The following is a 26,609-nucleotide window of genomic DNA, read 5'->3' on the forward strand; positions in this document are numbered from 1 at the left end:
TTCTCTCTGTAAGGGCCTTTCTGTGGTGCTGTCTACACCAGACTCTAAATTGGGACAAAGAAATATGCCACACCTGAGGTTTGAGCTTGGGCTGCTCCTGCTGGAGTCTCTGAACAGCTTCCACCAGGAAAGGGACCTCTCGGAAGGCCAAGAATCCTGCCACGTACGGGGTGCTGACAGCCACCATCCGGCAATCCTCGTGCAGCACCTGGGAGCAGAGGGACAGCGCGGGGACACTGACCTCGGGGGCTCGGCAGGGCGCTTCCTGACCGCTTCAGAGGAACCTCCTCTGGTTTACATCCCTTGCTCTCATCTTAATTTAAAATTCTCTGCTCCTGGATCTCTCCCGCAAAGCTAAGGCCGGTGGGTTGTGTCAGTGGGTCTCTCAGAGAAGGGATAATGGGCTGCTGGGAGAAGAGAGCGGGACAACACCTACCCTGCCCCGCCTGAGAGTGAAGTCCTTGAAACAAAATTAGGGCAGTTATTCAAATAGACCTCAAAGTTCCCCCAGCCAGAGCATTATCAAAGGGCGTCTGTCCCTATGCAGGGAGAGGCCGAAGAAACCCTGTAAGACAGGACCAAAAAAACGTTCATGCAGGGCAAATCAAGAATCAAGGCAGGATTTTAAATTCAGTTCATAAAAATCCCAGCGGCCAATATCAAACTTTATTTCTCTGCTTGTTGTAAGTTTTATAGTTAAAAGATAACTTTTATATCATTCTGAAAGCTGGGAAAGAGACCAAAAATCTTTATTAATTCAAGTAAAATGACTGTGGGATGTGGGATTCATGGTGATTTTGAGAAGGATTTCATATGTTACATCCCATATTATTAGTTGATTCGCAGCAAGAACTCACAAACAAGACATCTGCTGCTTGAGTGCTACAAATGCTTTAATCTCCTCTCCTGATCGGTGCTGAGTAACGCTGGTCCTTGTTGTCTCCTTCTGGGTAGTGGCCAAGACTGATTATTTTCAATATACGCCTAAACCAGTGAAAGTCTCCTGTGCCTGACCAGGGACTACACCTCACCGCGGTATTTTTTGATTTACCAGTTAACTCCAACACGTACCAAAGCTCTCTCTCCACGCCCTGGAAGTCCCCAGTAACCCTCCGAACCTCGCGCAGTTAGGAGTGGTTTGCATCACATCTTCCTTACGTCTCAATCCTTACATGTATTTTTTTTTCCTCTACCTTTCTTTCAGAACGAACAGTTGGAAGCTTTGTGAAGAGACACGTGCTAAGTTACTGCCCGTAAGGCAGAGGGACGGCAGGTAACGGCCTTTGTGTGAGTTTTTCTGTGAACCCCTGGTCGCACCCCGGCCACAGCCCCGCGGAGGGAAGTTGTTCGCTTGCCGTTACCTCAAGAGCCGGGTAGCTGAGAACCACCAGGGAAGCGCAGGCGCTGGTGTCATCTCCTTTGATATACGACAAGTCAACACCTCCCACTCTCTCCAGTCCTGTGAAACTTGAATCTTTCTGCCACTCCTCGGTGTCCTCCTCAACCACGCTGGCCCGGAGCTGGGCCTGCTCGCTAGCCAAAGGGCACAGGGCCGCGGTGAGGCGGCGGCCGCCCTTCGCCCCGGCCCCGCTCCACCCCGCCGGCACGAACCCAACGGCGGGGCCGGGCTGAGCCCCCGGGCCGGCAAACACCGGAGGAGCCCCCGACGGCGGCAGAGCACCGGGGGGCCCGTAAGGGGTGGGGAGGGGGGAGCCCCTTGGCTCGACCCCGAAGTGGGCAGCGCGGGGCTGCAGCTCCCGCCACTTGGTGCCTGTCCTCGGGAGGGCCGCGGGGGGACGGGGACAGGGCCCGGTACGGGGGGGGGGGGGGGGGGGCGGGAATGGGGATGAGGCCCGGTACCGGTACCGGGGGGGCGATGGGGCCCTCCCGCCCTTCGAGGCCCGGCCCGGCGCCCAGAGCCGCGCGGTTGCCATGGCCACCGCCCCCCGCGCATGCGCAGGCCGCGCCGTTACCGTTCCCAGCGGCGGAGCGTGGCGGCCGCCGGCGGCCCCGACATGGCGCCGCGGCGGAACCGGGCCCAGCGCCGCCCCCGGCAGGGCGGGCGGAGAGCGGCCGTTCCGGGGCGGCGGCGGGCAGAGAAAAGGAGCTTTATTGAGAAACCCCGCCGGGGCGGGGGAGCACACGGCGGGCCCGCGGAACGCGCCCGGCGCTGCCGCAGGCGGACGTTAAGGCAGGGAAGGAGCCGCTTCCCTCGGCGCTTGTGTTCCTCCTCCAGCGGGACCCGGCTCTGCCGTGGCGCGGGAGCCGCCGGGGACAGTTGTGGCCCGAGAGTCTGCCTGCACACTCCCCACCCCCTTTCCCAGCGGCCAGGCTTTTGAGAACGATCCTTCACCTTCAGCAGGTGGCCTCAGGATTTGGGTTTTTTTAGGATGCCTTCAAGAGTCTCTGCTTACAGGTGCAGCCTCCTGCTTCTCCACCGTCTTTCTGATGCGTGAAAGCATCTGATCTTTCCATTACACTCTTGGTACTGAAGTTGGTAAGAAAACCCACAAGCCCCCCAAAACAAATGACGACCACAAGACCCAAGCCCCCGAGGCCCTGTGGCTGCGGCACTAAGGGTCCCTGCGGCTCAGGAGGGGGGCAGTCCTAGCCTTCCCTGCGCTCTCTTTTGAAGAGAGCGGCAGCTTTCCAGGTGGCAGTAGCGTGGGAGAGAAGAATCTCATCAGGGAACATGTCTTGCAGCTCTGTAGCTAACTCGGAGTCTTTGGCATCAAGGTAAGGAATGAGCGATTCCTTCAGGCTGGAAAACAGAGCAAAAGTAGTATTAGAGATGGTGTAGAGCAAACAGCACATGGCACATAGTATTGTGTGTGGAAGGAATGCACAAATATAGAGAGTTTGAATAGGTGTATTTTGTAATGAGAAGGACTGAACGGCCAGTCAGATTTAGAGAGGGGCTGAAGAACCCAGAAATGGGGTCTGCAGGTCAGAACCAGGGGGTGAGGGCCAGGCTGTGCCTGTGGAACGCTGAGTGTGCTGCTCTGGGCCACTGCGGAAGCGCTTGGGTTTATCTTTAGTGCTCCTGAACAGCAGCTCCTCGTATAGCCCGCAGTGTTCCCAAAATAGCCTGTGTAAGCTGAGGAAGAGTCATACGTGCCAGAAACGGGCACCGTGTCTTAGAACTGCGTATTCTTAATGGTGATGCTCGTGGTTTGTGCCTGGCAGGGCAGCCATCTGCCGAGGGAACGTTCCCACCACGTGCAGTTCCGGAGGCAGAGAAGCTCAAGTTAACAATGGGTTTGGTTTGGGCTGTACAGCCGTTACCTCCACGTGGGTCTGAACTCATCCACAGCCTGGACACGTCTCAGCTTCAAAACGATCATTTCATGGAGCTCCTGCAGGAAGGTTTCCAGCCTTGAGTGGACAAGGAAGGTGTTGAGGAGCTTGGCAATCTCTGGACTGAGCTCAGCTTTGTAGACTGTATTGATGTCTACAAAAGGATCCTAAAAACACAGTGAAGGGTTAAAAACCAACCACAGACACTTGAGCAACTTAATTTAGAGAAGAGGAACAAGCCGATTAGACGACTGAAGCCAAGCAGTGTCCTTACCCTTTTGAGGCGCAGAAGCTGCTCAGATTTGCAGGTAGAGAGGAGTTGCCATAGGGCGATGTTGTGCTTCAGGTGGCATCGTCTTAGGGCCTGAAAAAAACACATATGGAGTGAACCTGGGTGCAAGGGGTGAATTTAGGAACCTGTCCACACCCTGCCCTGCCCATGCAGGCCAAAACTGCAGAGGAGCACGAGCAGAGTTCAGCAGTTCAACCTGGGCACAGACGCTCATCTGCAATAGGCTTCTCTCTCTCTCTCTTCTGCATTTTTCCTTCAATAATCCAACTTTTCGGTATCGTGAAAGGGAGTGGGAAAGTGACAGGGCCACGGCACACGTCACAGCATAGTGCCTCTGCCCCTATCAGCCAAGGGCCTCTTTTCACACATCATTAGGAGAGGAAACCTTCCTCTGTCACCACTTTTGAGAGGTACAGGGATATTTTCAATCCTGCTCAGCACCAGGCAAACCAATGTCACTGAAACCTGACTCATAATTGAAAGTTGTCCCTTTTCTCAATTTTTAGCGTTGAACTAATTGTGCTGACACTCAACTGAGAATTCTCCTTCCTGGTGCTGACAGGAGAGCTCAGATCTGCAGAGAAGTGCAGGACCTGACCTTTCTGGAGGGTTTTGCAAGAACCTGCTGAGCATCACAAGCTATTGGATGCTCCCACCTTGTAAACACCGGTTGCAGGGGAAGTAAAAATTGTTTCCCCCTGCTGTTGAATACGGTGGGGAGGGAATTCTATCAAATGCCTTTGCAAGCTGAACATTTGCTGAGCTTGGAGATCAGACTGGCTGGGTTTAGTATAAGCCAGTACAGATTTTTATCCTGTAAGAATAAGAGCTTTGCTCTCAGGGACTCACCTGCAGTACGTGAGGGTTTGTCTGATCACCCATCTGCAGAACATTTTTGATGTAGTCAGTCAGAAGCATTTCAGCATTCTCTCCAGCCATGGCCAGGAATCCCAAGGTAATTTCAGTGACGGACAGAGCATCGCAGACATCACTGTAAGACTGTAGCTCCCCACTGATCATGTTCATCACCGAAGTGGGGAGGGCACTCTGAAAACCATGAAGTCAAAGCAGTCACTAATATTAGTTTAGAGCCATTCCTTATTGCTGCTCAAGTCGCTAAAGTCATTGCAGACAACAGAGCCCCAGGTTTAGGAAACTGAAAATGCTTAACTCTACCCCCTTCCTCTGCAAATCCTGCCTGACAGAAGGCCAGTCCGTACGTATTCGAGGCATGCCGAGGGATGAGTGGAACAACCCTTCAGATGAAGGAGGCAAGCGACAGAAGACAAACCTAACATTTCTTGGGGGGGGCAGGGCCACGTGCTCACCCCGTTTCCTCCAGTGCAGAAACCCACCTGATCCAGCTTGTTCCTGACATCGTTAAAGAGCTGTTCATAATTCCGATCGTGCCTGTACACGAGGGTAGGTATTCCCTGTCAGGAGAGAAAGCCATGGTTGTAAAGCTTCGCTGACACTGCTTACCCTGCTACAGTGCATGCCTGCCTGCAGCAAACCCGGCAGAGCTCCAACACCAGCCAAGATGTTGCATCAGTCTGCAGAACACGCAGCCTTGTCCTACCGTGAGGGTGATGAGTGGTTTCCCCTGCAGGAACTTGCTGATGACTTGCTGCTGGATCCTCTCCAGATCGAAGTCCTGCAAGGTCTGCCCTCCCTTCTCCATGCTGTACTGGCAGTTGGACAAGATCAGAGGAATCAGGTCCCTCTCCACCTCGTAACTGATCAAGTGCAGGTCGGCCACTTCTGACGGGCTGATCAAATACCTGCAGGAGAGAGAACAGGCTCCCCTTAGAGCAAGAAGCCTTTATGAAGCAAGGAAAGCTGACTGCGAGGTAGCAGGTAACAGAACAGAGCCCAGAACAATGCCTAGCCGGAATAGCGACATACCTATCATCTTCCTTGATGTGTCTGTTCACTGAGTGGATAAAGTCATTGTGCAGGCTGATGAGGTAACTGGCTAAGGCCGTGGAGCAGAGGCCCAGCCCCTGCCGACGTGGCAGAAGGACCTCAAGCTGGCTGTCCAGGGTCAGGTCAGCGTCACAGTAGCCCTTAGGGAGTTTAATTTCCCCTGAAATAAAAAGGCAGAGAAGGCTGCTTGAGGTGGCCCAGAGCCAGCCCACGATCAGCAAGCCTCTCCTGAGCTGACCCACGTCAGGAGCAAGTACAGAACCTGAAGAAGGCAGTGCTGTTTCCATGACGTGTAAGCAATAAAGGGGGCAAGTTCAGGTGAGAGAACTACAGGAGGGAAACAAATTCTTCCATTTGCACCTAGATCCTCTTAAACCTTTAGTGTCCAAGGTCAGTTCTGAGGATCGGTCTCAGCGTCACTGATGGGACGTAGTAGAGGAGCCCCAGCAGACAGCTGGCACGCTCTTGCTTCCGTCACTCTCAGAACACTGGGAAAGAAGGGTGCTCACCACTGGTGTCCAGGGAGCTTCTCAGCTTGTTCCAAACAGACAGAAACACATTCACTCTCTTCTGGAACAGGTCCCTCATCACATCTGAGGAACAACAGAAAGACAAATCCTTGAAACACCTTTTGCTGGCAATACCACAAAACTCTGTACTCTAAGAATTTTCAAATTCCTATTTGAAAGAAGGACACCTATTTCACCTTTCAGGCAGGCTCTACTCTAGGGCAGAGCTTAAAAATTCAACATACCCACTGCTGCATTCAGGGATTTATCTTGCCTATCTCTGAGCAGAGTCCCTACCCCTTGTGCACAATCTTCCTGTCCTCAATTCTCTTTAAAGTCACCCGGTGACTTTTCCAAGCGTGACTCCAGGGTTAATGTCTCCAGCCCATTTGGATGGGAGTGCAAAGGAAAATATGAGGGCTTAAGATTGCAAGCTCAAGAGAAGTTTTCACCTGTTTTCAGCTGGACCGTCCAGCACTTGAGTGAAATAAAAAGTTAGTTTTGGCAGAGTCATCTCACCTGAGAGGGGTTCGGTGAGGAAGTGTCTGATCGAGCACTGCTTGACATCAGCAGTGTTTTGAAATCGTCTCACCAAGTCTCTCTGCAGAGCCAGAATCTCTGGTAAGAATTTAACCAGCCTCAGCTCTGGTTCCTGGAAGAGGAAAAGGGGCCTCTGAGTAAGGTTGTTCTCAGACAAACCAGTTCTGAATACTTTTATGGAATTACTTTTTAAATGTTTAAGAGAAAAAAAAAATATTTTACAGGTACAGTTCTCAAGATTACAGAAAGTTGTGAGGATAAGGACACTATAATCAAACGGGGGTTGGGGAACGGGCTCCAGGTGACTCTGCCCGAGCAGGGGGTTGGACCAGACCCCTTCAACCTCAGCCAGCCTGTGGCTGTGACCGACCTCCGAACGCTGCGGTCCCGTGTCACACCCACCTTCTGCAGAAACTTCCAAAGGAGAGGGACGCTGTCCTTGGCGTTCTTCTGCTGGACTACGTGGCCCAGGTTCTCCACTGAAATCCTCTTTCGGCAGCTCCACATCTTGGAATGATGTATGTGACTGCCCTTTGGCAGCTGGGGCAGGAAAGTGCCCGGGTCACCATACACTATTTTCACTATTGGATTGGAAGAAATTCTCTCATCCTCTTGTATTTGTCTATTTAACTTCAGAAGTTTTTTATCCAAATCCTGCATTAAAAAATTAAAAAACCAAAACCAGAATTGGCAGTGTCCTGCTGTGTTGAACCGCCACTAGAATGTATTTCCCTAATGAGCTTGATGACCATTTGACACAGAAATATGTGAAAGCAGAAGCTGAACTCCCGGAGAAGGGATGTAAAACACATACTGCAAGGTGGCTGTTTATACCATCGAGTTATTCTCTGTTCTAGAGCTCATCCAATTCCCGGGTCTTCCATTCTTGAGATGATGTATATGGGGGGGAAAGGCAGCCAGGATTCATTTGGGGCAGCCATACGCTTACTTGGACAAATACCTTGAGCTGAGCTAAGACATGTCTGCTTTTCCAGCTACACAGAGTCATCACAGCACAAGTCCGGCCCCAGATACCCATTGCCACAGGCAGAAGAAAGTTGGCTGACCCTCACAAATTAAGGCTAACCTGCAGTTGTGTCATAGAGGGCTTGGCTTTAGGAACAGCTGAGTGAAAAGCGTAGCACAGATATTACAGCAGGCCAGATTTCAAAAGAAGTTGGTTTTGAACTGTTCAACTACTGCAATTTTAATACAGGAAATTTCTCACCTCCAATTCAGGAATAATAATTGTGTTTGCCACAATTTCTTCCCATTTATTTCTCTTCTCCTTGGTGGAGAGCACACCATCAAACTGAACGGGCCCTGCAACAGGAATATTTAGTCTCTTACATCTGCAATACTTCAATTAAAAGAAAGCACAGATTCTCTAAGCTTCCAGATGTGACAACCTTGCAAGTTAGCATGATGAGCCAAGAGCAGTGACAGAGGTGCTAGAAGCTGAGTATCGTGCTCTAGCTGGAGAGCCTCTTTTCAGAAAGCTTCAGTCCAGCCATTCATTTGAATGATGTGGACAATTATATAAGTCATTAATCCCAGAAAGATTAAACAAGTTGTCCAAGGTCAGACCATGACCAGTGACAGACCGAAGAACAGAGCTTAGGATACTGATTTGTGCTGTGTCCCACTAACAATATGGCTCTGGCACATAAATCTCTCTGACACAGTGACTGACGGCAACCTGAGCTCCGGATCCTACCACAGCCACGCTCTGCCACCCCCCTCCTGCCAAGCAGCTCCTCTGCAGTCATTCAGAGGGCAGCGTGGTGTGCGGGGATACACAGCACAACCCGCTGGGCTTTGAGCAGCGCCTCCGCCTGCGAGCTGAAAGCTCTGTCAACATCTCAGGGGGTTACTGACTCAGTAATTCCTTTCCAGAATTATGCACCAAACCTTGCAGACCCCATGTACCTGACAAAAAGAAGTAAACACCCCAAAATCCTTCACTCCCTACAGTAAGAAACAAGCCTCAGATTTCAGGATCTTCCTCATCAGCTCAGCCACTGCCTGTTGGTCTGTTAGCAAAGAAGCTAAATAACTGCTGCCTTCGAATGCAGAGCAAGCCTGCAGGTGTGACGGGGCAGGCAGCTTTCCTTACACTGGCCGGGCTGCTGGTGGGCGTCCTTCAGGAGGCTGCCAAGGACAAGATGAAAGATGTTGATAGTCTCATCCACACTCTTCCCCAAAATTTTTGTCAGCTGTGCCAAGTCCTCCTGGATATGCTGCTGCAGGAAACTCACCGAGTTGTGCACCGGTGGCTTGATAATCTTCTGCAATGACTGTTACAAGAGGAACAAAAGGTGAGAATGAGCAGGGCCAGTAACACCCAGCTCAAGTACACGGCATGCAGAACTACAGCCCCGCCAGAGAGTCAGCTCCACCCCAGAGGATTCCCACCTGAAGGAATAAAGGCAGGCACCTCTGGATGTGCAAGCGCAGGGAGAACCCAAACCCCTCCTGGGCAAGGGGGGAAGGACTCGGGGTCTCGCATCTTGAAACTGCCCCGGTCACTGGGCAACACGACGAAAAGGACCATCATCATACGAAGGGTTCACTACGCTTCACGGGGCCACTGGGCACTATTATTGGAAGATACCTGAGGATCTTCTGTGGCTCCCAGCAACATGGTCAAATGTGTGAGCAGGCGTATCAGGATGAAGACAACCGGGGACATGGCCCGATCAGACACTCCCGTTGTTTTTCTGTGCTGTGCATCCCCAAGTATGTGGCCGGTTTGGGTTCTGTCTTCAGTACTCCTGTTAGAAAGTGCATATATTTTTTTTGCCTTGACAAAACACACAAAAGAGGTGTCTTTGACACCCGGTACTGGTTTTTTTGACCCATAAATTATTTAAATGCCATAAAAGCTGCCAATTAGAAGTGCTACAGGGGAATGAGGACTTCCAGTAAGTTTTGTACACAAATAAGCCAATTTATTTGTTTTTGCTGGCTGATTACTCTTCCTTGGACATCTCTTCCTAATACATTTTCTATGCAAGAGGCAATGTCCAGCCCTGTAGGGCAAGATTAGCCAACTCCACACTGCACAGATGAGAAGCTGCTGCTCTGAGTAACTTTAACACGCTTACACAAGGGCTGTTAACTCAGAGCTGAGGTGGAGGGAGCACAAGTCATAGTTACCAGAGCTCTGGTAGAAGTTCTTCAGTCGTGCTGATGCGTTTAAGTTAATGTTGCCTATTCCTATATGCTGGTGTAGAACCACATAACCTGGATCAGCCTGACTGAGCAGGGAGATGAAAGACCCTAAAGCAGCAGCTTGACAAGATCTTATGTTAAGGCAGTTTCTGCCAAGTCAGTTAGAGCAGCACTGCTCAGAGCTGAGCCTCCTCCCTCAGAGGCCTGTGACCGAGCTCACGGGGAATCCCCCGAGCTGCCTTTCAGGTAGCAGCATGAAGGGGTTGGTACCTTTTAGCCTGAAAGCACGACAGGCAAGTGCTACATCATTTAGTGCTGAAGAGGTTCCTGATTCAGAACGTACCGCAATTCCTGAAAGCCACGCAGAGGGACGTGCATCATCCCTCCAACCTGGGCACCACAGTCAAGGCAGCGGCTGGTTTCCATGGGGAGGCCACACTAGCAAAAAGCAAAATGAGAACACTGAATTCCAGAGTGAGAGCCTCTCCAGCAGAGAGAGTGAAACAAAAATCCAAGCAGTAACTGGTTAATTCAAAAACTGCTATACACTGGGCAAAGGACCTCTGCTTTTCTTGTTTCCTAGATTTAGGGGATAAGCTGTGTTAGAGCTATTCTGAATTTTACATTGCAATGGCAAAACGATTAATAATACAGAGTTTGGAAAATGAACCACGCTGCAATAGAACAATAAAACCAGTAAACAAAACAGTTTATATTGTTGGAAACGCTGCCTGCTTAAAAACCCACCAGTCCCAAATTCTTACCTCTCCTACAGTGCAGGGGTGGCCATTTGGACATGCTGGCAAGAGAGAGACAGGAGTGTGTTACCAGACAGACATTTATAAAGCCCCTGTTATTTCCTTTCATAGGGATCATTATCTTGGACCAGGAAATAGGCTTCAAAATCTAATCAAAAGCACTGACTGTCCCAAAGCTCAAAGGAGCAATAGGCCCATACAGGAACTCAAGGATTTGTTCAGTGCTGCTTTCCTTGAGAAACAAGGACTGGAAACCCGAAAGATTCTGCTACAGAGCACCAAATGCTCCCACCCCTGCATTCCCAGTCTGCCCTAAGATCCTACCGTGAAAGCAGAGAACAGAACGCTGGCCAGGAGGGTGGCCGAGTGCTCCTCTGCTCCCACGTCCATCCTGCCAGAGGCGACAGGACCGGGCACCTGCACTCCCAAACTCTGCAAACAGCTCTAAGCTTGAGACTAATCAGAAGCTCGATGCGCTCTGGTGCATTACCCACATAAACCACAGCCACAAGTCTTAAATTACAAGGGAAAACTCATGCTGAGGAGTGTGTCTGTCCTCACATTTGGAAGAGTTTCATTCAGAAACCAAGGATTATCCTTCGGTTTCTTTCCCAGCCAGTCAGGAGCACTTACTGTACCAGCGCAGAGAGGCCACTCCGTTCCAGGCCCTCGCCTGAGCCATTATATCTTCTGGCATTGTGGGCAGAAAAGAGTGCTAAGGAGGAAAAAGGAAAAAGAAGGTGACAAATTAATATGTAAATCAGTTCTTTCCCGTAGCTGTCGCTTTATTGATGATGGGGAACAAGGGACACCTGAAAGCAGAGGTCATGCAGATGATGTACACACACATTTTCAAATTCTACCTTTGAAATTCCACTCTTAAGAACTGTCAGTATTGTTAAGACTTGGACATGCACTCTCTAGACATCCTGAGCTGGATTCCTCTTGGGGTGGCCCTGGTGCACCCTGGTGTGTACCAGCACGTTTCCTTACGCCTTGGATAGCCAGAAGTCACTGAGCAGATCCCTCTGCCCTGCCTCAGCCCTGGGCTCCATGAGAACACCGTCCAGAGCTCTGCGCAGCGTGACCCGCCAGCTCCTTCCAACCTGCTCACTCAGATATTGGCAGAAGTATTTGCCTGAAAGCGCTCAGGATGCAGAGGTACCATGCAAAGGTACCAGTTCAGGGCTGCTGCTTGTGCTGATTCATCCCAACAACACCAAAATCATCGTGCATCAGTAATTCACAGCTAAACCAGTAAGCTGGTGCTTTTGATGTTACGAAAGGTTGAGTTATAGAGGACCCAGCAGATACGTGAAGGACCCAGCAATACACTGAGCTGCCACCTGAGTTAGAGCTTTACCTCCATGGTGTGTGGGCAGAACGCCAGGTTCCTGAGGGGCTGCAGGAGGGGGCTCTGCCCGCAGAGCAGCACCGCCGCGGTGTGAACGGCCACTTCCACCAGCGCCCCGCTGGGGCTGAAGCTCTGAGGATCCACTCTCAGAGATGGCAGCGTGTTCCTCACGAGGGAAGCTGCAAAGTGCCGCAGCTCTGGAGAGTTCAGGACTTGGGAGTCCTGGATGAACGCAGTTATAGCATCTGTTTGCTGAAAGCACATATTTAAAAGAAGTAAAACCAGCATGATACTGCCCACCCAACTGAAGAGGATTATTAGCTGTGCTGCCTCTGCTTTGAAAACATTTCCAGTCTGCTCAGATCAGGACATAACCCTACCTGGGGCAGAAGAACAAAAGGCTCTTCCACCAATGATTCAAATCTCACTCATCGTTATAAATGAACCACGTTTGTCACAAGTTACCAAAGGGAACTATCTTACCTGCTGCTTGGGATGCAGATTAGAGTCACTAACTCCATACAGGGCGGTGACCTCTCTGAAAACAGCCAGGAGCAGATGGACACGTCCTACAGCCGGGGAGCTGGCAGCTGCCTGGAGAAGAAGTGGTGACATGGCAGAGCCCAGGCTGTCAGGGCAGCTCCTGGACGCGCAGGCTTCAGCAGGTCTGTGCTAAAGCTCTCCCCATAAATGAAGGGGGATGGTGCAGGAATGGCTGTTGAAGCCATAAATGAGCAATCTGACAGCACTCAACCCGACTGAGGGTTTTAGATCAGAAACCTCTCAAGTACTTTGTGCGTCTAAGATCCCGTCAGAACTGCGATCTGCTGGGCAGCAGCCTGCACGTGCCGCCTTCAAATCAAAGCAACACACGTGAAAAAAGTCAAACCACAGCCAGTGTATAAGAGATGGTACAGAGACATTCAAAGGCGGATTGTCCACAAACTTCATCCTGAAGATTTTCATACACAAAATACATCCTGGAAGAAGGTTACGATTACAGAGATCACCTCTGATTTCTGCATGGCGAGACAAGCCTAGGCTGATACGGGCAGGCAGGGAGGGGGCATAAAGCACCTTTGATTATCTGCCTGCTCGCCCCTCAGGTGGCTACAGGGTGCCCGTGTTGTTCACTGTAAAACAAACCACTGCGACGTATTGTAAGGGGATAAAAGGGAGATGAGGCAACCAACAGAAATAACCTCGGGGTTACGTGGGCTAGAACACAGGTGAGGAAGAAAAACAAACATCTGGGGGGGGCATCAGCCACAGTAACTTTCAAGCCAAGACAACACAGGCTTCTCCACTGGGAGAGACCCTGCCAAGAGGAACATCAAGGTGAAGCACTGCCCATGCAGACCCCGCAGCAGGATCACAGTGAGGAGAGCGTGCCCCACCTTCTCCGCCTCCAGCAGCCCCTCGGTCCTGCACTCCATCATGGCTCTCCCCACGGCGTCCCGCAGGACGCGGTACCCCTCGCCACACGCCAGGTAACGGTCGATGGGATTAGTCTGGCTGTTCTGCACCTGCAGAGGGAAGAGCCCGTGGTGAGCACGGTGGACGCTGAGCAGCCGGTGGGCAAGGCAGAACCTCCTCTTCCTCCCAGAACTGTGGCACTTCAGCCTTTGCAAAGAGACAGCGGGCAGGGCCACCCCAACGGCTTCTCACTGCCGAGACCCCACACGTCACCCTCACAGCCCCCAGCACCGTGCAACACTACAAACACCCAAAGCAGCACAAGCTGAAGACTAAGAGAAGGCCAGAGCCATCTCCAAGACAACACTTCTTTTTTACCTGTTGCAGAATTTCCACTGGGAACACCCAGTTAAACTGTGCCTCCGTGACAAGCTTCTGAGCAAATTCCATCCCATACTGACTAGCAATTTTCCGGACTAGGTAAACACGATGCCAGTTGTTCTTGGTGAGGTTACAGAACATCCTCACATTTGCCAGGTAACGCTGCTTCTCCTCTACCTGGTCTTGCTCTGGATAGCGGGGGGAAAAAAAAAAAATTAAAAAAAGAAGCAAAACCACATCCTACCCTACCCTGTAAAACTTTTCTGTCGGCACTAGCTGTAGCACCAAGCCCCTTTTACTAGTACTGACTAATTACACAGGAGAACTCAAGAGCCCTCTCGTCTTCAGATACTCATCTAGAGTGTTTCCTCAGCTGGATTTCAGACAACGATTCATATTTCTTTGACAGGGGATGACATACTCTACTCCCATTTCCTGCTCTCAAGGACAAGTTTTCCATGCACTGGTAGTTCATTCTCAGAGCTCTTCCATCTTGCTCAATAATGGCTTTCCACTGTGTCAACTGCCAAGGTGATGGTGCTCCCTAGGAAGGGTCCCTGCGATGCATTTCGCTCCCCTGACGTGCTCAATGCAAGGGCTGGACACCAAAGTCCCTTGGAATCAGTTATGTTACTGCACTTCATGAACTGTGTGAGTATCAGAGATACTCCACACACTGCTCCTTTTTATTGGGTCAGCAAATCAGCTCAAAAGTTCTTTTTTTTTTTTTTTTATGTATCTTTTCATCCTTTTTAGCTGCACAGAGCTCTCATTCATATAAAACTATAAACCTTACAGCAGACATGTAGCTGAAGCATCATTTATGTTTTATTCATTTATTCATTAGAGTTCAATTTAGTTGGCTCTAAATAAAATTTCATTGTTAGCATCTAGAGAATAAAATAAATGTCCTTCGAAAGGCACAGCTGCTATTTAACTACCCCCTTGGGGTGACTGGCACAGCCTTGCTACTAGTTGTAGAGCACTTGTAATCCGTGGGAAGGAGGATGAATACTCAGTGATGCTGAATGAACGAGGAGGAAGCGGGTGCACACGCTCTTGGCCCCGCACCGAAAGGAGCTCCAGCGCAGGCCAGGATCACTGCCTGTGTCCAGCCCATCTCCCGTGGTGCCTTTGCTCTCTGCACAGCGTTTCCATTTGATAGCAGAAGAATCAGACTTACCTGTGGGCCCGTGCAAGTCGAAGAGCAGCTCTGCAGCCTTACTCAGGTACAAGCGGACCTTGGCTACTGCCTGCAGGTATTCAACGGATGATTCCGGAGGAATTTCTTGATCGTTCTGTGGGAGATAGTTCTCTGGAAAGCCTCTTTCTCCAGGCAGATAGTTTATATGCTGATATCCAAGGCTGCCCTCAGACTTTTCACACATGGAATCCTAAAGATGGGCCAGAATCTTGCATGAGTGGCAGAGCCACTGAAATCAGATGTCCCGTGCACTGGTACTTTCTCCAGTGCATCCACGCTGCAGTAAGCTCATTAAACTTCCATGTCCCTCAGCATCCGCCACCCCAAGGCCATCAGCTCTTCCCTCTGATCTCTCCAGTGCTTATCCTAAGTCTCTGCCACGTCACCAAGCACCATTTTCAGCGATGCACCCAAGCTCTCTCTCACATTTCCTAAGCATGCAGCTGAGCAAGTTATGAGGATGCTGAGTAGCCACACGCATGCTGAAACACACGCCACGTGTTCCGGGATGCCAAGCTCTACCTGTCTTTCCCTTAGCAAGAATACAAATTTTGATCCTATCTACAAAGTCACCATTTTAATTAAAACTGTAAGAACTGAAACCTCTAGCCTGCTGTCAAATCGTTTAAAGTTGTCCAAAGCATTAGAAGTTAGGCAAGGGGAGGAAACAGCAATCTGAACGACATAATAATCAAAGGCTCTGCGAACACAAAAGTGTCTGCAAAAACAAGAAAGTAGTCCTGTAGTGAACTACTGAAACTAAACATCCCCTTGCTTGCTGCAACACTCCTGTGTTGGGAGTCTGAGTCTTACTGGGCCTCGCTTAACACTCAGAGACCTGGCCCAGGTGTCCCAGAGAAAGAATTTCCATATTGCTGCAAACACCCCCCCTTCCCTCATTACTGGGCACGGCTCGTTACTGGAGAGCAGGTTCTGACAGTGATTTGATATAAACTACCTTCGGGGCTTTCCAGTCGGGCAGCTAGTTATGTGCACAAGAAACTTGCCTAAAATTGCAGAAGAATTTCTATTCTTGACTTTTTTTTTATTCCTGCAACAGTTTTATTGCCCAGCTCTTACCTCCCCAGCGCTCTTACCTCTAAGCAGTTGACAAAAAGCAAGTAGAGTTCTTTTTTATCATTTTTGTCTAGGATCTCGTTGTGCTCTACCCGGGACAGGTAGTGTTGCACATCATTTTTCACTTCATTGAAGCTACAGGAGAGAGAAACACCCCCTTACCACAGCTGCAATACTTGATGGCTGTTACCTGTGTTCTAAATCACAACTGAACTAGGAGTTATGCCCACGACAGGGGGGTCACTCTGGATCCATCTGGAAGATGGAAAGCAACTGTGCCATGTTTTGCCAGACGTCACCTAGCCTGAGCTAGGCTTTTGTCATCAGCCATGCCTAATTAGCATTCCTAGGGGGCATCACCTGATCTCTTTTAAGCATCTGATTTAGGAGATGACCACGGGTGAGCAGTGGGAGGCTGGAAGAGCTCGTGTGAAGGGAGAGGTCTGTGTAAGCACACAAAGGACCTTTTGCAATTAAAACATCATTTCTTTGCTGATCTAAAGCGTATCAATTAGTCAGGTACCTTCAGGTTACCTAAGCCACCCACGTTCAGCACGGGTTTAGGTTAGGAACAGCTAGGTAAACCTTGGGACAGACTGATCAGATGCTCTAACACAAGCTGCATGCAAGCCAGCCAAGTTGCATAATTAATACAAAAGCACAGGATGAGTTTCACCTGTAATGATTCAAATTCAATGAACAGCACGGCAGTGAGGAGAACAATCAGACCGCTTTGATGAGGTCATGAAAAACAAAGCTGAACCCCCTTGTGTAACGTCCATCAGTTGCCTGACTCTGCTCACCTGTACTTCAAGAGGAGCTTCAGCATCACGGAGCGGATGATGGGAGTTTCATCTACTTCGTCGTTAAACGGGGACAGGAATTTTGTGTAGATGGCAGGTTGATCTGTGGAGGTAAGGAAAAGACAAGTTTGGCAGGTGAGAAAGTGGCAGATAATCAGCTCCATGAGGCTGAGCATCAGGATGAAGGGAGCTCACCTGAACCTTGCAGGAGGCTTCTGTGAACAAAGAGCAGGTTGAGGAGCTCTAGGATCACCTCTGCCTCAGGGGGCTCGTTGTCCTTAAAGCACATGGTAGTGACCACATCTATGAAGAAATTGTTGCATCTCTGCCGGAACAGGGCACCTTTTGCTATGGCATCTCTAGGGGAAGGGTAAAGAGCATCAGGACAACATTCCAATACAGAACCCCTTAAATAATGGACGAGGCAAAGCAGACACAGGCAGAAGTCAGCTGGGTGAGATCCTTTTCCAGCTTTCCAAAGGGCTGGATTTGTGCAACACTTCAGCAGTATTGTCTGCAAGGGCTGTGTCACATTGACAGCTAAGATCACAAATGGCAACGCGATGCCAGATACATTTACTGAGAGGTTTTTGCCAAGCTATCACAGAGCGATCCAAGGTGACAAGCAGTTCCCTTGTCTGACTCAGCCTCTGGCTGTGCTTTAGCTTACAGGGGTTTGTAACTACAATTTTCTTACAGGGGCCAAGGCAACTTCCTCCCTTCTTTTGAAACAACAAACAGAAAACAGACAGGACCTGTTCCAGCCCTTGAAAGAGCAGAGCTCCCTCCACCCATGCTGCTCGTGTTGACAACTGCAGAGCTGCAGCTCAGAACTTCCACCTGGCCAGGGCGAGTACCTGAGCTCCGCCGAGACGTCTAAATCAACATCCCCCACGGCAGCTTTGCAGTAGGGACAGTGCATCTGTGCTGGGACCAGCCACGTCCTGATGCACTTCTGACAGAACACATGGCAGCAGGGCAGGCAGACGGGCTCCTTCGGCTTCCCCAGGCACACTGGACAGGAGTTCAGACCATGTCTGTAATTCAGAAACAGCAACGAACACCATCACCTCAGTGCTGCCTCCCCAAAAGCCTTTAGTAAGATGTTCATCTGCAACTAGAGCAAGAGGACGTCATGTAAGACCTGTTGGCTAACTCTTAGCTTAAGGGTGTAGACTAAAATGGAAGTTACTGCTCTTCGTTTGGCTTTCATTGCACTGCGTGCAGCCCTGCCTTACGCCCAGAAATACGCTGGCAACACGGGCAATGTTCCTCCCGGACCCTGCGACTCGTCTCAATGTCACTACCTGTAGAGCCTGTGGCTGACTTCATCCTTACATTGGCACAGTACTTTCATCACTGCAACAAAAGTTGGATGAGTCTTCATGTCTGAATTGTGCTGAAAACACTGCAGAGGAGAGGGACAAAGCTAAATGACTCAGCAGTAACACCCGAGACAAAAATTCACATCATCAGCAGATGCAAACAGGGAAGAGGTGAAATCACATCTTTACTTACATTGCCAAGAAGTAAAGTGTATTTTTTCACTAAGTTCTCAAATTCTGGCATCAGAGTGTTGATGCCAAGCAACACGTGTTCTACAAACAGAGACATGGAGAAGACCCGGTTCCAGCAGACTCTGCGGGAAGCAAAGTGTGATTTCAGAAAGTACAACGGTGAGCTGAGAGCACGAACGGCAGTGCAGCGTCAGGTCAGTCTCGTGATCTCGCTGCCTTTCACGCTCGGCACTGCAGCATTTGTGTGCTTCTCACTCAACGTCTTGCTCCACCCTCGGGTTATCAGCCCTGGCTCTTTGTCAAGGACAGAGCACACACCAGCAGCTGACCACCAGCTCACACGTAGCTGTCCTGTAGCCAGCGCTGCACAGGCCTTCTCACGCCTCTAACCTCTACACCAAGGAAGCAATTAAAAAAAATAAAATAAAATTAACTACACTTTCTTCACTTCGGTTAAACTAAACAAGGTCTGTGAGAAACTGGGGTAGCTCTCTGGGCTCGTCTTCCAAAAGACAAGACTCCATCTTGTGCAGCCCCCCAGCCTTTACGCAAAGGGGAAGAAGGGGGGAGACGCTGCTGCTTAACAGGCACCTCAGGGGAGTTTTAAATAACCCCTGAACCCAGCTGGAACGTGCTGGCTGGTACTGCCACATTCAGAGGGAGAATCTAAAAAGGGAGAAAAGCAGCACCAGAGCAGCTTTCAGCCTGTACTAATATTAACAGCAAGGCAAAAGATGAAGATTGTGAGCAGAACTGTGCTACATACTTCAGATTTTTCAGCAGCTGATGGCACCAACTCCCAGTCCTTTGTAAATCCTTCTCTTTACAAAGAAATTCAATGGGCATGCGAAGATTCTTCACTTTCTGCAGCCAGGTCTCTGGATGAGCTGTCTGCACTTGATTCTCCAGCTCTTCAGCACACACCATTGCAGCTCGCATGTCTAAAACCTAGACACAGACACAAGGTTTAAGTATAACAACAGTTGCGTTTCAGAATTATTTATAAACCTTGGGCTCCCAACCTGGTTTGCTACACCATGTGTTCTGCTGAATAATGTTCTATCTGATGATCCTAAGCTCTGGAATTCTCACGCCCATGGCTCAGATCATTAGCACATCCTATTAACATGCAAAAGCAGGGCAACTATTTTAAAACCTGCTAGTAACAACCAGAACAGCAGATTATTCCTAATACTGAAGATCCTGACGGAGCTTGCGCCTCCCACTCCACTGTTGCTGAGATCAAGAACGCCAGCTAATTCAATGAAGCTAGAGCTCTGCTGGGGCTGAGGATCACAAAAGGCCCGGCAGTGACCCTACCATCTCAGAATATGGAATTCCATCTCCTTCCTGGTTAACAAGGTAGTCAACCACATGAGGGTGTACAGCCAGGATCCTAGAAAAGTTCTGCAGGCGGCTCTTGAACTGGCTGTATCCGAGGTGGACCCAAGGCAAGGACGGCACCGTCTCCTCTCTCCTGGGAGATGCTGCCTTCCACTCCTCTATGCAGGATAAGAACATGCTCCGCAGACACTGGAAGTTTAGAAAGAAGTTAAAATCAAAATGAAAGAAGGACTTCTATAATTCATTTTGTACTGGAAATCCTGGCAAAAATCCTCCGAAAGAAGAGAATCAGTACTTGACAAAGAGAGCCAGAAATGATGTGTCAGTTTTTACAGGTGCTCTCTGGAAGTGCTCTGCTGAGGAAAGTCTCGGCAATTCCAGCAGCCATTCAGTGTCAAACACCTCTGCTTTGGGGCCACCCTGCTACTGGTCTGCCTCGGTGGGGGGGTTTTTGCCTGAGAAGGCAAGACTGAAACAGAACACACACATCCTGCTCTTCTCCCCACCCAAAGGATTGCCAGCTCTCGTTCCAGACACTGACCTGCAGCTCCTCTAGCGACGACACACCAATGGTCAGGGCAAGAAAGTCTGTGGTATAGCACTGGAAGAGCATGTGCCTTTCTTCCTCACTCAGAGCAGAGAGAAATTTTCCCAGTGCCGTTTTCTGGAAGATATCCACAAACTTCTCAGCTTGGTCTGGAAAATGAGAATGCAGAGAAAAGCTGAATATTAGGAGGAGGCTGGGTTGGACACAGCTTCTGTCTGAAAGAGACTGACACCCAATTAATCACGGATCCAAACAGCACTGCCCTCATTCAGAGCACTAACGAGGGGTTTGAGGCCAGGCCTTCTCCGCCCAGGCACCAGCAACGTGTTTATGGCATCTCACTTGGCATTAACTCCTGGAATTTCCACAGCATTTTGAATACAAGGGTACAGAACACGCGAGAAAGACTAATAGTGAGAAGCGCAAAGAAAAGGCAGTTGCACAAAGCTCTGCTGGCTCCTGTCAGCACAGGGGGATTGAAGGTGACTCCAGGGTCACAGAAAGGCAGAGGCACAGCAGTGAAAGACCAGTTTACAGGGCAGGTGGGTGGAGATGCTCCGTGTCACGAGCTCAAGCCGGGCTCTCACCTTCAGTGTTTTGGATATACTGAGCTTCCAACCATATCTCATCCAAGTACTCCTTTATCCTCCAGCTGAAGGGCATCTCATTCCCAGCATCAGCAGACACCGTCATGTTGTTCTGCACCAGAATTATCTCTGGCTGAGAGCTAGGAGATTAAAAGGTCATTAATGCACTGGGCTTTTGCCTGGGAAACGCATTCAGACAACAGAGGCAGGAAGCTGCAGAAAGCACGAAATTAGCCCCAAAAGGGGAGGAGGGAAGGGGAAAGGACTAAAAGACTCATCAATACAGCTCATCCTGCCAAGTGTGTAGCATTAGGACTCACTGGGGAAGCTGTCCCTGGCAAAAGGGCTGCAGTGGCAGGACACGTGGGCTTCAGGGGCTGGGTGACAAGTGTGAGCATGCCAAGAGCTAGAGAGCAAAGCCCGGGAGTACTGGGAATAAGGCAGAAAGAACAGATGTCAGACAAGTCAGCGAGAACTGCCCTGGTGCCTCCCCACGGCGCCGGGCAGCAGCCAGCAGCATCAGCCTCCCACCTGGCCCGGCCCAGCGCAGCCCCCGGCTGCTCCCGCCAGCAGCTCACCTGCTCGCGCCCACGCCAGAAGGGACACTCAGAAGTTTCGTATCACTGAAGATGAACATCCACAGGTTTGTCACCCACTCAGCTGCCGGCCTGACCAACAGCTCCAGATTCCCATTTCTGTCTATGACAGCAATCAGCAGAGCCAGGAACGGAGTGATCACTTTCTGGACCCGCTTCCACAGGGTGTGCCTTTGAGGGCAGAAAGAGACCGAGAAACCCAGAAGGAAGGTGAGCAGCACTATCAGCAAATCTGGAGGTGGTTTTCCTGAAAAACTGCTGACACTTGCACGTGAGAAAATCCTAATCTGGCCTTTAAGTGGGAAAAATAGCACCAACAGAACCCCTACGCTTCTCTCACTTGTGGCTCGCCTGTAATCCCACTGGCCCACTCAAAGCGCTTGTGCATTCCTGTCCCAGTACAGCCCATTCAGCTGTAAAGTCACTCTCCCTCAGGAGCCAGGAGAGGACAAAACCGCCTCCGGAGAGTTTCCAGCACAGACTGGAGACTGACACTGCAAATATTCAGATTACACAGAACTGCTGTCTCTGCTGCACGGTTGCCATTTGCAGACTTCTCTTGGAAACCCGCAGGTTACAAGACACTGCTGCTGCCCTCACCTGAAGGTGCCTGCCTCCTGGAGAGCACTGAGGTTGGAAGCCTCCCGAAGCACCCAGTTTTTCGGGTGGAGGGAATTTTCTTCTTGCTTCTTCAAAAGGTTGGAGAGACGAGCCTTTGTTATCCTCAGGAAAGAGGCTAGAAAACAACATGGAACTTGCATTTTTTCTTCTATTGGCACTGGATCCAAACCCAAATGTCACACCAAGCACAGCATTTTACAGTCGTTTCAATAATAAGCCGACCAAGAAAATAAAGTCCCCAGAGCTAGCCCAGCCAGAGAAAACACCACAACCTGAACTACAGGGAAAGCCCCACAGCCATCAAAGGAGCAACAGACTGGAGCACAGACACACACACCCCTGGGAGACTGCCTGGGAGAGCCACCTTGGCCATCCCTGACCTTTGGGTCCCCCCTGAACTAAGGTCCGTGTTTTGGCAGTCCCCTAGATGCTCAGGGACACCACCTGCTGCAGCCAGGAGGCACATACCTTTCAAGTCATCCTCTTTGGACAGAAGGCCAAGGAGAATCTTAATTCGTTTTCTGCTTCGACTAAGATCCCCATTTTGGTCCCGCAGCATCCCCACGGCACTTTGTACACAGGTCCTCAGGAGTACAGTGGTGTCCAGGATTTCACCCTTCCCGGGGACAGCGTGAAAACAAGTTCATTACTCTTCGGTTTTACACCCTCGCACCAACACATCCCTCTTAAAGTGGTTATAGTGCTCTCTAGAAAGGGCCTGTCCCCCTGAATCCCAGCTCCCCGTTTTCCTCTCATCCAAGGCTGCAAATTTAAATTCTTCTTTTGCTTTCAAGTACATGATGCAACTCCTGTGGCCCTTTCAGACTGGCAAGCACCATAGCATTTGTATTGAGGTAAGGCTCCTGTAGGAGGAAAACTCAGCAGTTCAGGGAAAAATGTGGAAATTCTAAACATGACTAGGGAAAATATGCCCTCCCTGGGAGATGCTTAGGCACTGGAGGGGCAAAAGCCACCTTCAGTCACCCTCGTCCTGGGCATCCTCCAGCTGATGCTGCCAGGGGAACGAGCCAGTCTTAACAGGGCTGCAGCCCAGCAAAGTCCATAGCCAACCCTGGCACAGCTTCAAACGCACCGAGGGCTGGAGTGGCAGCCTCAGGATCACAGTTCTCAACTTCAGGGTGCAGAAAAACAACAGACACTTAAAACTGATTCTTAAAAATTAGGAGTATGAAATGACTAAGGATTAGAGGGTCCTTAGAATGGTTTACTACTTTAATGATGCTGATTTTGATTGGGCTGCAGGAGGAGGGATTTGTGTCTGATCGTTAACATTCACAATGCAGGTAACATTCCTGATGGATTTCAGGTGAATGCAGATGCAGAAGGTGTGTTGTGCCTACGGATGACAGAGAGCAGAGAAGCAAACAAATGTATTCTGAACTGACCTCACAGTGCCCTGCTTCTGGCACAGGCGCTTCAACCTCCACCTGGCTCCCCTGTTCTCCGTTCACAGGCAGAGCTGCAACCAAGGTGTAGAATTTTTATTAGAGAGAAGCAGTGCATTTCTGCATCAGATAAGAGTTTATTTAGCGACTGCATCCCAGAGCAGCAGAACATCTGTCAGAGACCCATTATCACCTGCGTGAGTGGCTGAGATCCACCTCCCTAAACAGCTACAGCTGCTGGGGCTGCCAAGCCTCACACAGCAAGAGCTGGGAGAAATCTGACACCCAGGGCTCATACACTACGCTCTGCCAGAGCCCTGTGAGACAGAATGGTGAAAGGAAAAAGCATAAGGAAGAACTGAGGGGAAAGAAAAATAGTCTTTTCTAATCTTCCTACAGGTTTAGGGAACGGATCTGCTTTCATTCAAGTGAGATGTTCTCTGGAGTGGCTCCCTGTCAGGGTCTCTGCCAGCAGCGTCTGCTGCCTCCTGTGCTGAGGCAGAGCTCTCCGGGTGCTGAGCAGTGCAAATACCACGTTATTGTTAAAAGGGGAAACTACCAACATAACTGACTTGATGACCCAAAAATGCAGTAACAAACTAAATAGAAATAAAACTTGGTAGCCATGTTGTGGCCCCCCACAAAAAACAGATGCCAAGCAGGGAAAATACGTTGTGCCAGGCAAAAGCAACTGTTCCAGCACCAAGCCTGGGACTGCACCTTCCCTCTTCCCCCCTGGCACAGCCAGCACGCAGCTCACCTTTGGTTTTACCCGAGTCCTCACAGAACATCTGGCTGATGGTGAGGTTCTGCAGGGCCGTCACGTCGGAGATCATGTCCTTGGATGTGCGGAGATCGTCGATATGCACCGACTGCCACAGTCCTAAAGACAGAGGACAAAAATTAAAAAAGAAGTCATTTCATGCCTGCAGCATGCTCTTCTAGAAGAACTTCCCAGGAATTATCTCTCAGTGCCTGTGGGCTAGCAGTTCACAGTCAGAGTTTGCTTACTCTCACTTCTTGATGTGGAAAAGGAAAGCAGCAAGTCGCTTCGAACACGCTCACGCACACCACCCTGACTGAGGGGGGGTGCACGCTACTGGGGGGCTGTGAGGCTCCTCCAGCCCACCACACGCAGCAGGAACGTGTGAGCACGTACTCCGGAGCCTCCTGGAGGACAATGTGCCAATGCAGCAGCACGGTGTTTGTCTGCTGCTCGCCAGCTGACAAGAAAGAGGATTCGTCTGCCAGCAGCAAGGCAAGGTGCTCTCGCAAAGACCAGGACCCCCAGGGACAGTCCCTGTGGGTAGGGGAAGCAGCTCTGACAACCCACAGCACAAACCTGTTCCAGATTTTAAGCATTAAAAAGGAAAGTGAGCACGAGAACTGCTGCTCTGGTATGCTTTCCTGAAGCCAGCTGAGGAGCAAGGGGCGACAGACGGGCAGACCCACCTCCATGAAACCCCGCGTAGGAGGTTCCTCCTTCCACCCGGGAAAGCTTCATGATAAAGTAAACAAAGACAGAGACTTGTCCCAGGTCCACCCTGTTGATTTCATTAACAACGGTGTATCTACGAGAGAGTAGGAACGCTGCTGACAGATCAGACAGACAAAAAGGCACGGCCACAAGTCTTTGCTCTGTAAGGGAGGGCCCGTTTTCCCCCCTTACAGACATAAGTGACTCGCCAACCCCTCCCAGCCAGCCGTGCCGAGCCACCTCTCGTCACACCAACAACCCCCCCATCCTCAGCTCTTCAGGACTTCTGGAGCCAACGGCAAGGACTCCCACTTCAGAGGGGATTATCTGGTAACGTGACCCGGCCTAGTCTATTTTGATGTGGGTTATGGATTATTATTTGAAATACAATTAGTGCTTCTACATTCATTCCACTACGGAATAAAGAGAGGATCACGCGTTCCTGATTCTGAGCCCCCGGAACAGCCCTGACCATCCAACGGTGGGGAGGAGTCGCCAAGCAGAACGGCCAGCTGGGGACCACGCCACACTTGACTTACTTGGCTGAGGCGATGAGCTGGGCATTTTGAGAGCCATCTTCAAAGTCTGTCTGAATAATGAGGATTTTATTTCCCGGTGTGGCATCAAGGAAATCTCTGAAGAGCGAAAGGGGATTTAAGAGAAATCACTAATGTAAAAACCAAACCGTTAAAGCCTGTAGAAGTAGTCACTCCGCATTGGCTTTGGCTGCTGCAGGCAGAAGGTGAGATTAAAAGTTCCTACAGCGATGGGGTAACTTCAGACGCCCTCTCAGTGTGCTGGAGCTCACACAGCTGCACGGGGCCAGGCCACTGCCGGGCACAGCACGGCCTCCCGCCTCCCTTTTCCATACAGGCTCCTCCGAGTGTCCAGCCCACGCCTCCTTCACGCGGGTGAGAGCCCATTCAGAGCAGGGCAACGCAAAACCAGACTCACCGGATGCCCTTCAGGAACGAGTACTCCGTGTCAAACTGCTGCAGGAACAGGATTTGAGGCCTTTGCGCTTTACCCCGCACCTCCCTCTCCAGACAGGCAGCGTCAGCGCTGGTGAGAAGCCTCGAGAAGGTGGTGACCTGGGAGAGCAAGGTGTAGGTTTGTTCTTTGCTCAGGGATGCAGCAGACTCCCTCATCTGTGCACCCAGATGCTGCAAACCTGCTGCAGAGCTGGACTGCGCCCCAAAACAACATGCACCTGCCCTGCCAGTAGGCAAAGGGTCAACATGGGCTGTCACAGCAGCCCAGGGCCATGCTGGGTAGCTGGGCACGGTGACTCGTGGTGCTGCCAGAGCTGGGGCAGCTGGGAAGGGGCAGCCAAGGCTCTGACAAACTCCTCGTGAGCCCTTCCCGTGCTTCCCTGCCAGGCTGCCTTCCCCACCGCGCTGCCGGGGAGCGGCGAGTCCAGCCACAGTCTCCATGTGACGCGGGAGAGGGAGAACTTCTCCAGCCAATCTCAGCTGAAGTTCTTTAGCTTTGCTACTGGGCAGAAGTAAGCCAGAGGTCCCATTACAGGCCTGTGAGATCTCTCCGTGGTTGTGGCTCAGCTGGGTTAAACTCTTTCGTATCTTTAAGACCCGAGGCAGACAGAGAAATGAGGGTTCAAATGCTCCTGATGACTTTTTCTGCAGCCAGTTTTTGCCGGCTGCGTACGTGGAGACAGAACTACCCTCAAAGTGAAGCGATGCCTCAGCTGCCCAAGCTCACACAGAGCCCTGCTTGCCAGGGAGCACCAACTACTGCTCCATGCCCAGCAGAGGTACTTGATGCT

The 26,609-nt window shown here is 50.6% G+C and overlaps 2 protein-coding genes across 4 annotated transcripts in view; both read right to left on the reverse strand.

The window, feature by feature from the left end:
- The window catches only part of ENDOV (endonuclease V), a 39,545-nt gene extending 36,940 nt beyond the window's left edge, over positions 1 to 2,605 (reverse strand). For all 3 annotated transcript variants that reach the window (XR_012634786.1, XR_012634787.1, XM_074922232.1), the window contains exons 1-3: positions 1,974 to 2,605; positions 1,362 to 1,533; positions 74 to 208 (exon numbers count right to left, since the gene is read on the reverse strand). Coding sequence is in view for 1 of the 3 variants with exons in the window: in XM_074922232.1 (XP_074778333.1) it covers positions 74 to 208; positions 1,362 to 1,533; positions 1,974 to 2,017 (351 nt within the window). In the remaining 2 variants the exon portion in view is untranslated. The remainder of the gene's footprint in view (positions 1 to 73; positions 209 to 1,361; positions 1,534 to 1,973) is intronic.
- Positions 2,606 to 2,607: 2 nt separating this feature from the next.
- RNF213 (ring finger protein 213) overlaps positions 2,608 to 26,609 on the reverse strand; it is a 51,258-nt gene continuing 27,256 nt past the window's right edge. The window contains exons 29-67 of the mRNA XM_074922230.1: positions 25,781 to 25,917; positions 25,366 to 25,461; positions 24,802 to 24,920; positions 24,122 to 24,232; positions 23,350 to 23,423; positions 22,412 to 22,559; positions 21,923 to 22,058; positions 21,305 to 21,493; positions 20,727 to 20,866; positions 20,134 to 20,288; positions 19,569 to 19,781; positions 19,015 to 19,196; positions 18,250 to 18,370; positions 18,039 to 18,139; positions 17,589 to 17,768; positions 16,927 to 17,090; positions 16,732 to 16,834; positions 15,949 to 16,063; positions 14,831 to 15,041; positions 13,645 to 13,835; positions 13,248 to 13,376; positions 12,334 to 12,444; positions 11,860 to 12,102; positions 11,130 to 11,211; positions 10,503 to 10,537; positions 10,082 to 10,176; positions 9,179 to 9,338; positions 8,681 to 8,861; positions 7,793 to 7,887; positions 6,967 to 7,218; positions 6,544 to 6,676; positions 6,025 to 6,108; positions 5,495 to 5,675; positions 5,169 to 5,370; positions 4,945 to 5,022; positions 4,439 to 4,636; positions 3,572 to 3,661; positions 3,286 to 3,464; positions 2,608 to 2,761 (exon numbers count right to left, since the gene is read on the reverse strand). Of these exons, the coding sequence (XP_074778331.1) occupies positions 2,608 to 2,761; positions 3,286 to 3,464; positions 3,572 to 3,661; positions 4,439 to 4,636; positions 4,945 to 5,022; positions 5,169 to 5,370; positions 5,495 to 5,675; positions 6,025 to 6,108; positions 6,544 to 6,676; positions 6,967 to 7,218; positions 7,793 to 7,887; positions 8,681 to 8,861; positions 9,179 to 9,338; positions 10,082 to 10,176; positions 10,503 to 10,537; positions 11,130 to 11,211; positions 11,860 to 12,102; positions 12,334 to 12,444; positions 13,248 to 13,376; positions 13,645 to 13,835; positions 14,831 to 15,041; positions 15,949 to 16,063; positions 16,732 to 16,834; positions 16,927 to 17,090; positions 17,589 to 17,768; positions 18,039 to 18,139; positions 18,250 to 18,370; positions 19,015 to 19,196; positions 19,569 to 19,781; positions 20,134 to 20,288; positions 20,727 to 20,866; positions 21,305 to 21,493; positions 21,923 to 22,058; positions 22,412 to 22,559; positions 23,350 to 23,423; positions 24,122 to 24,232; positions 24,802 to 24,920; positions 25,366 to 25,461; positions 25,781 to 25,917 (5,568 nt within the window). The remainder of the gene's footprint in view (positions 2,762 to 3,285; positions 3,465 to 3,571; positions 3,662 to 4,438; positions 4,637 to 4,944; positions 5,023 to 5,168; positions 5,371 to 5,494; positions 5,676 to 6,024; positions 6,109 to 6,543; positions 6,677 to 6,966; positions 7,219 to 7,792; positions 7,888 to 8,680; positions 8,862 to 9,178; positions 9,339 to 10,081; positions 10,177 to 10,502; positions 10,538 to 11,129; positions 11,212 to 11,859; positions 12,103 to 12,333; positions 12,445 to 13,247; positions 13,377 to 13,644; positions 13,836 to 14,830; positions 15,042 to 15,948; positions 16,064 to 16,731; positions 16,835 to 16,926; positions 17,091 to 17,588; positions 17,769 to 18,038; positions 18,140 to 18,249; positions 18,371 to 19,014; positions 19,197 to 19,568; positions 19,782 to 20,133; positions 20,289 to 20,726; positions 20,867 to 21,304; positions 21,494 to 21,922; positions 22,059 to 22,411; positions 22,560 to 23,349; positions 23,424 to 24,121; positions 24,233 to 24,801; positions 24,921 to 25,365; positions 25,462 to 25,780; positions 25,918 to 26,609) is intronic.

This window comes from Athene noctua, chromosome 18, assembly GCF_965140245.1.
Source record: "Athene noctua chromosome 18, bAthNoc1.hap1.1, whole genome shotgun sequence".
Taxonomy (NCBI): Eukaryota; Metazoa; Chordata; class Aves; order Strigiformes; family Strigidae; genus Athene; species Athene noctua.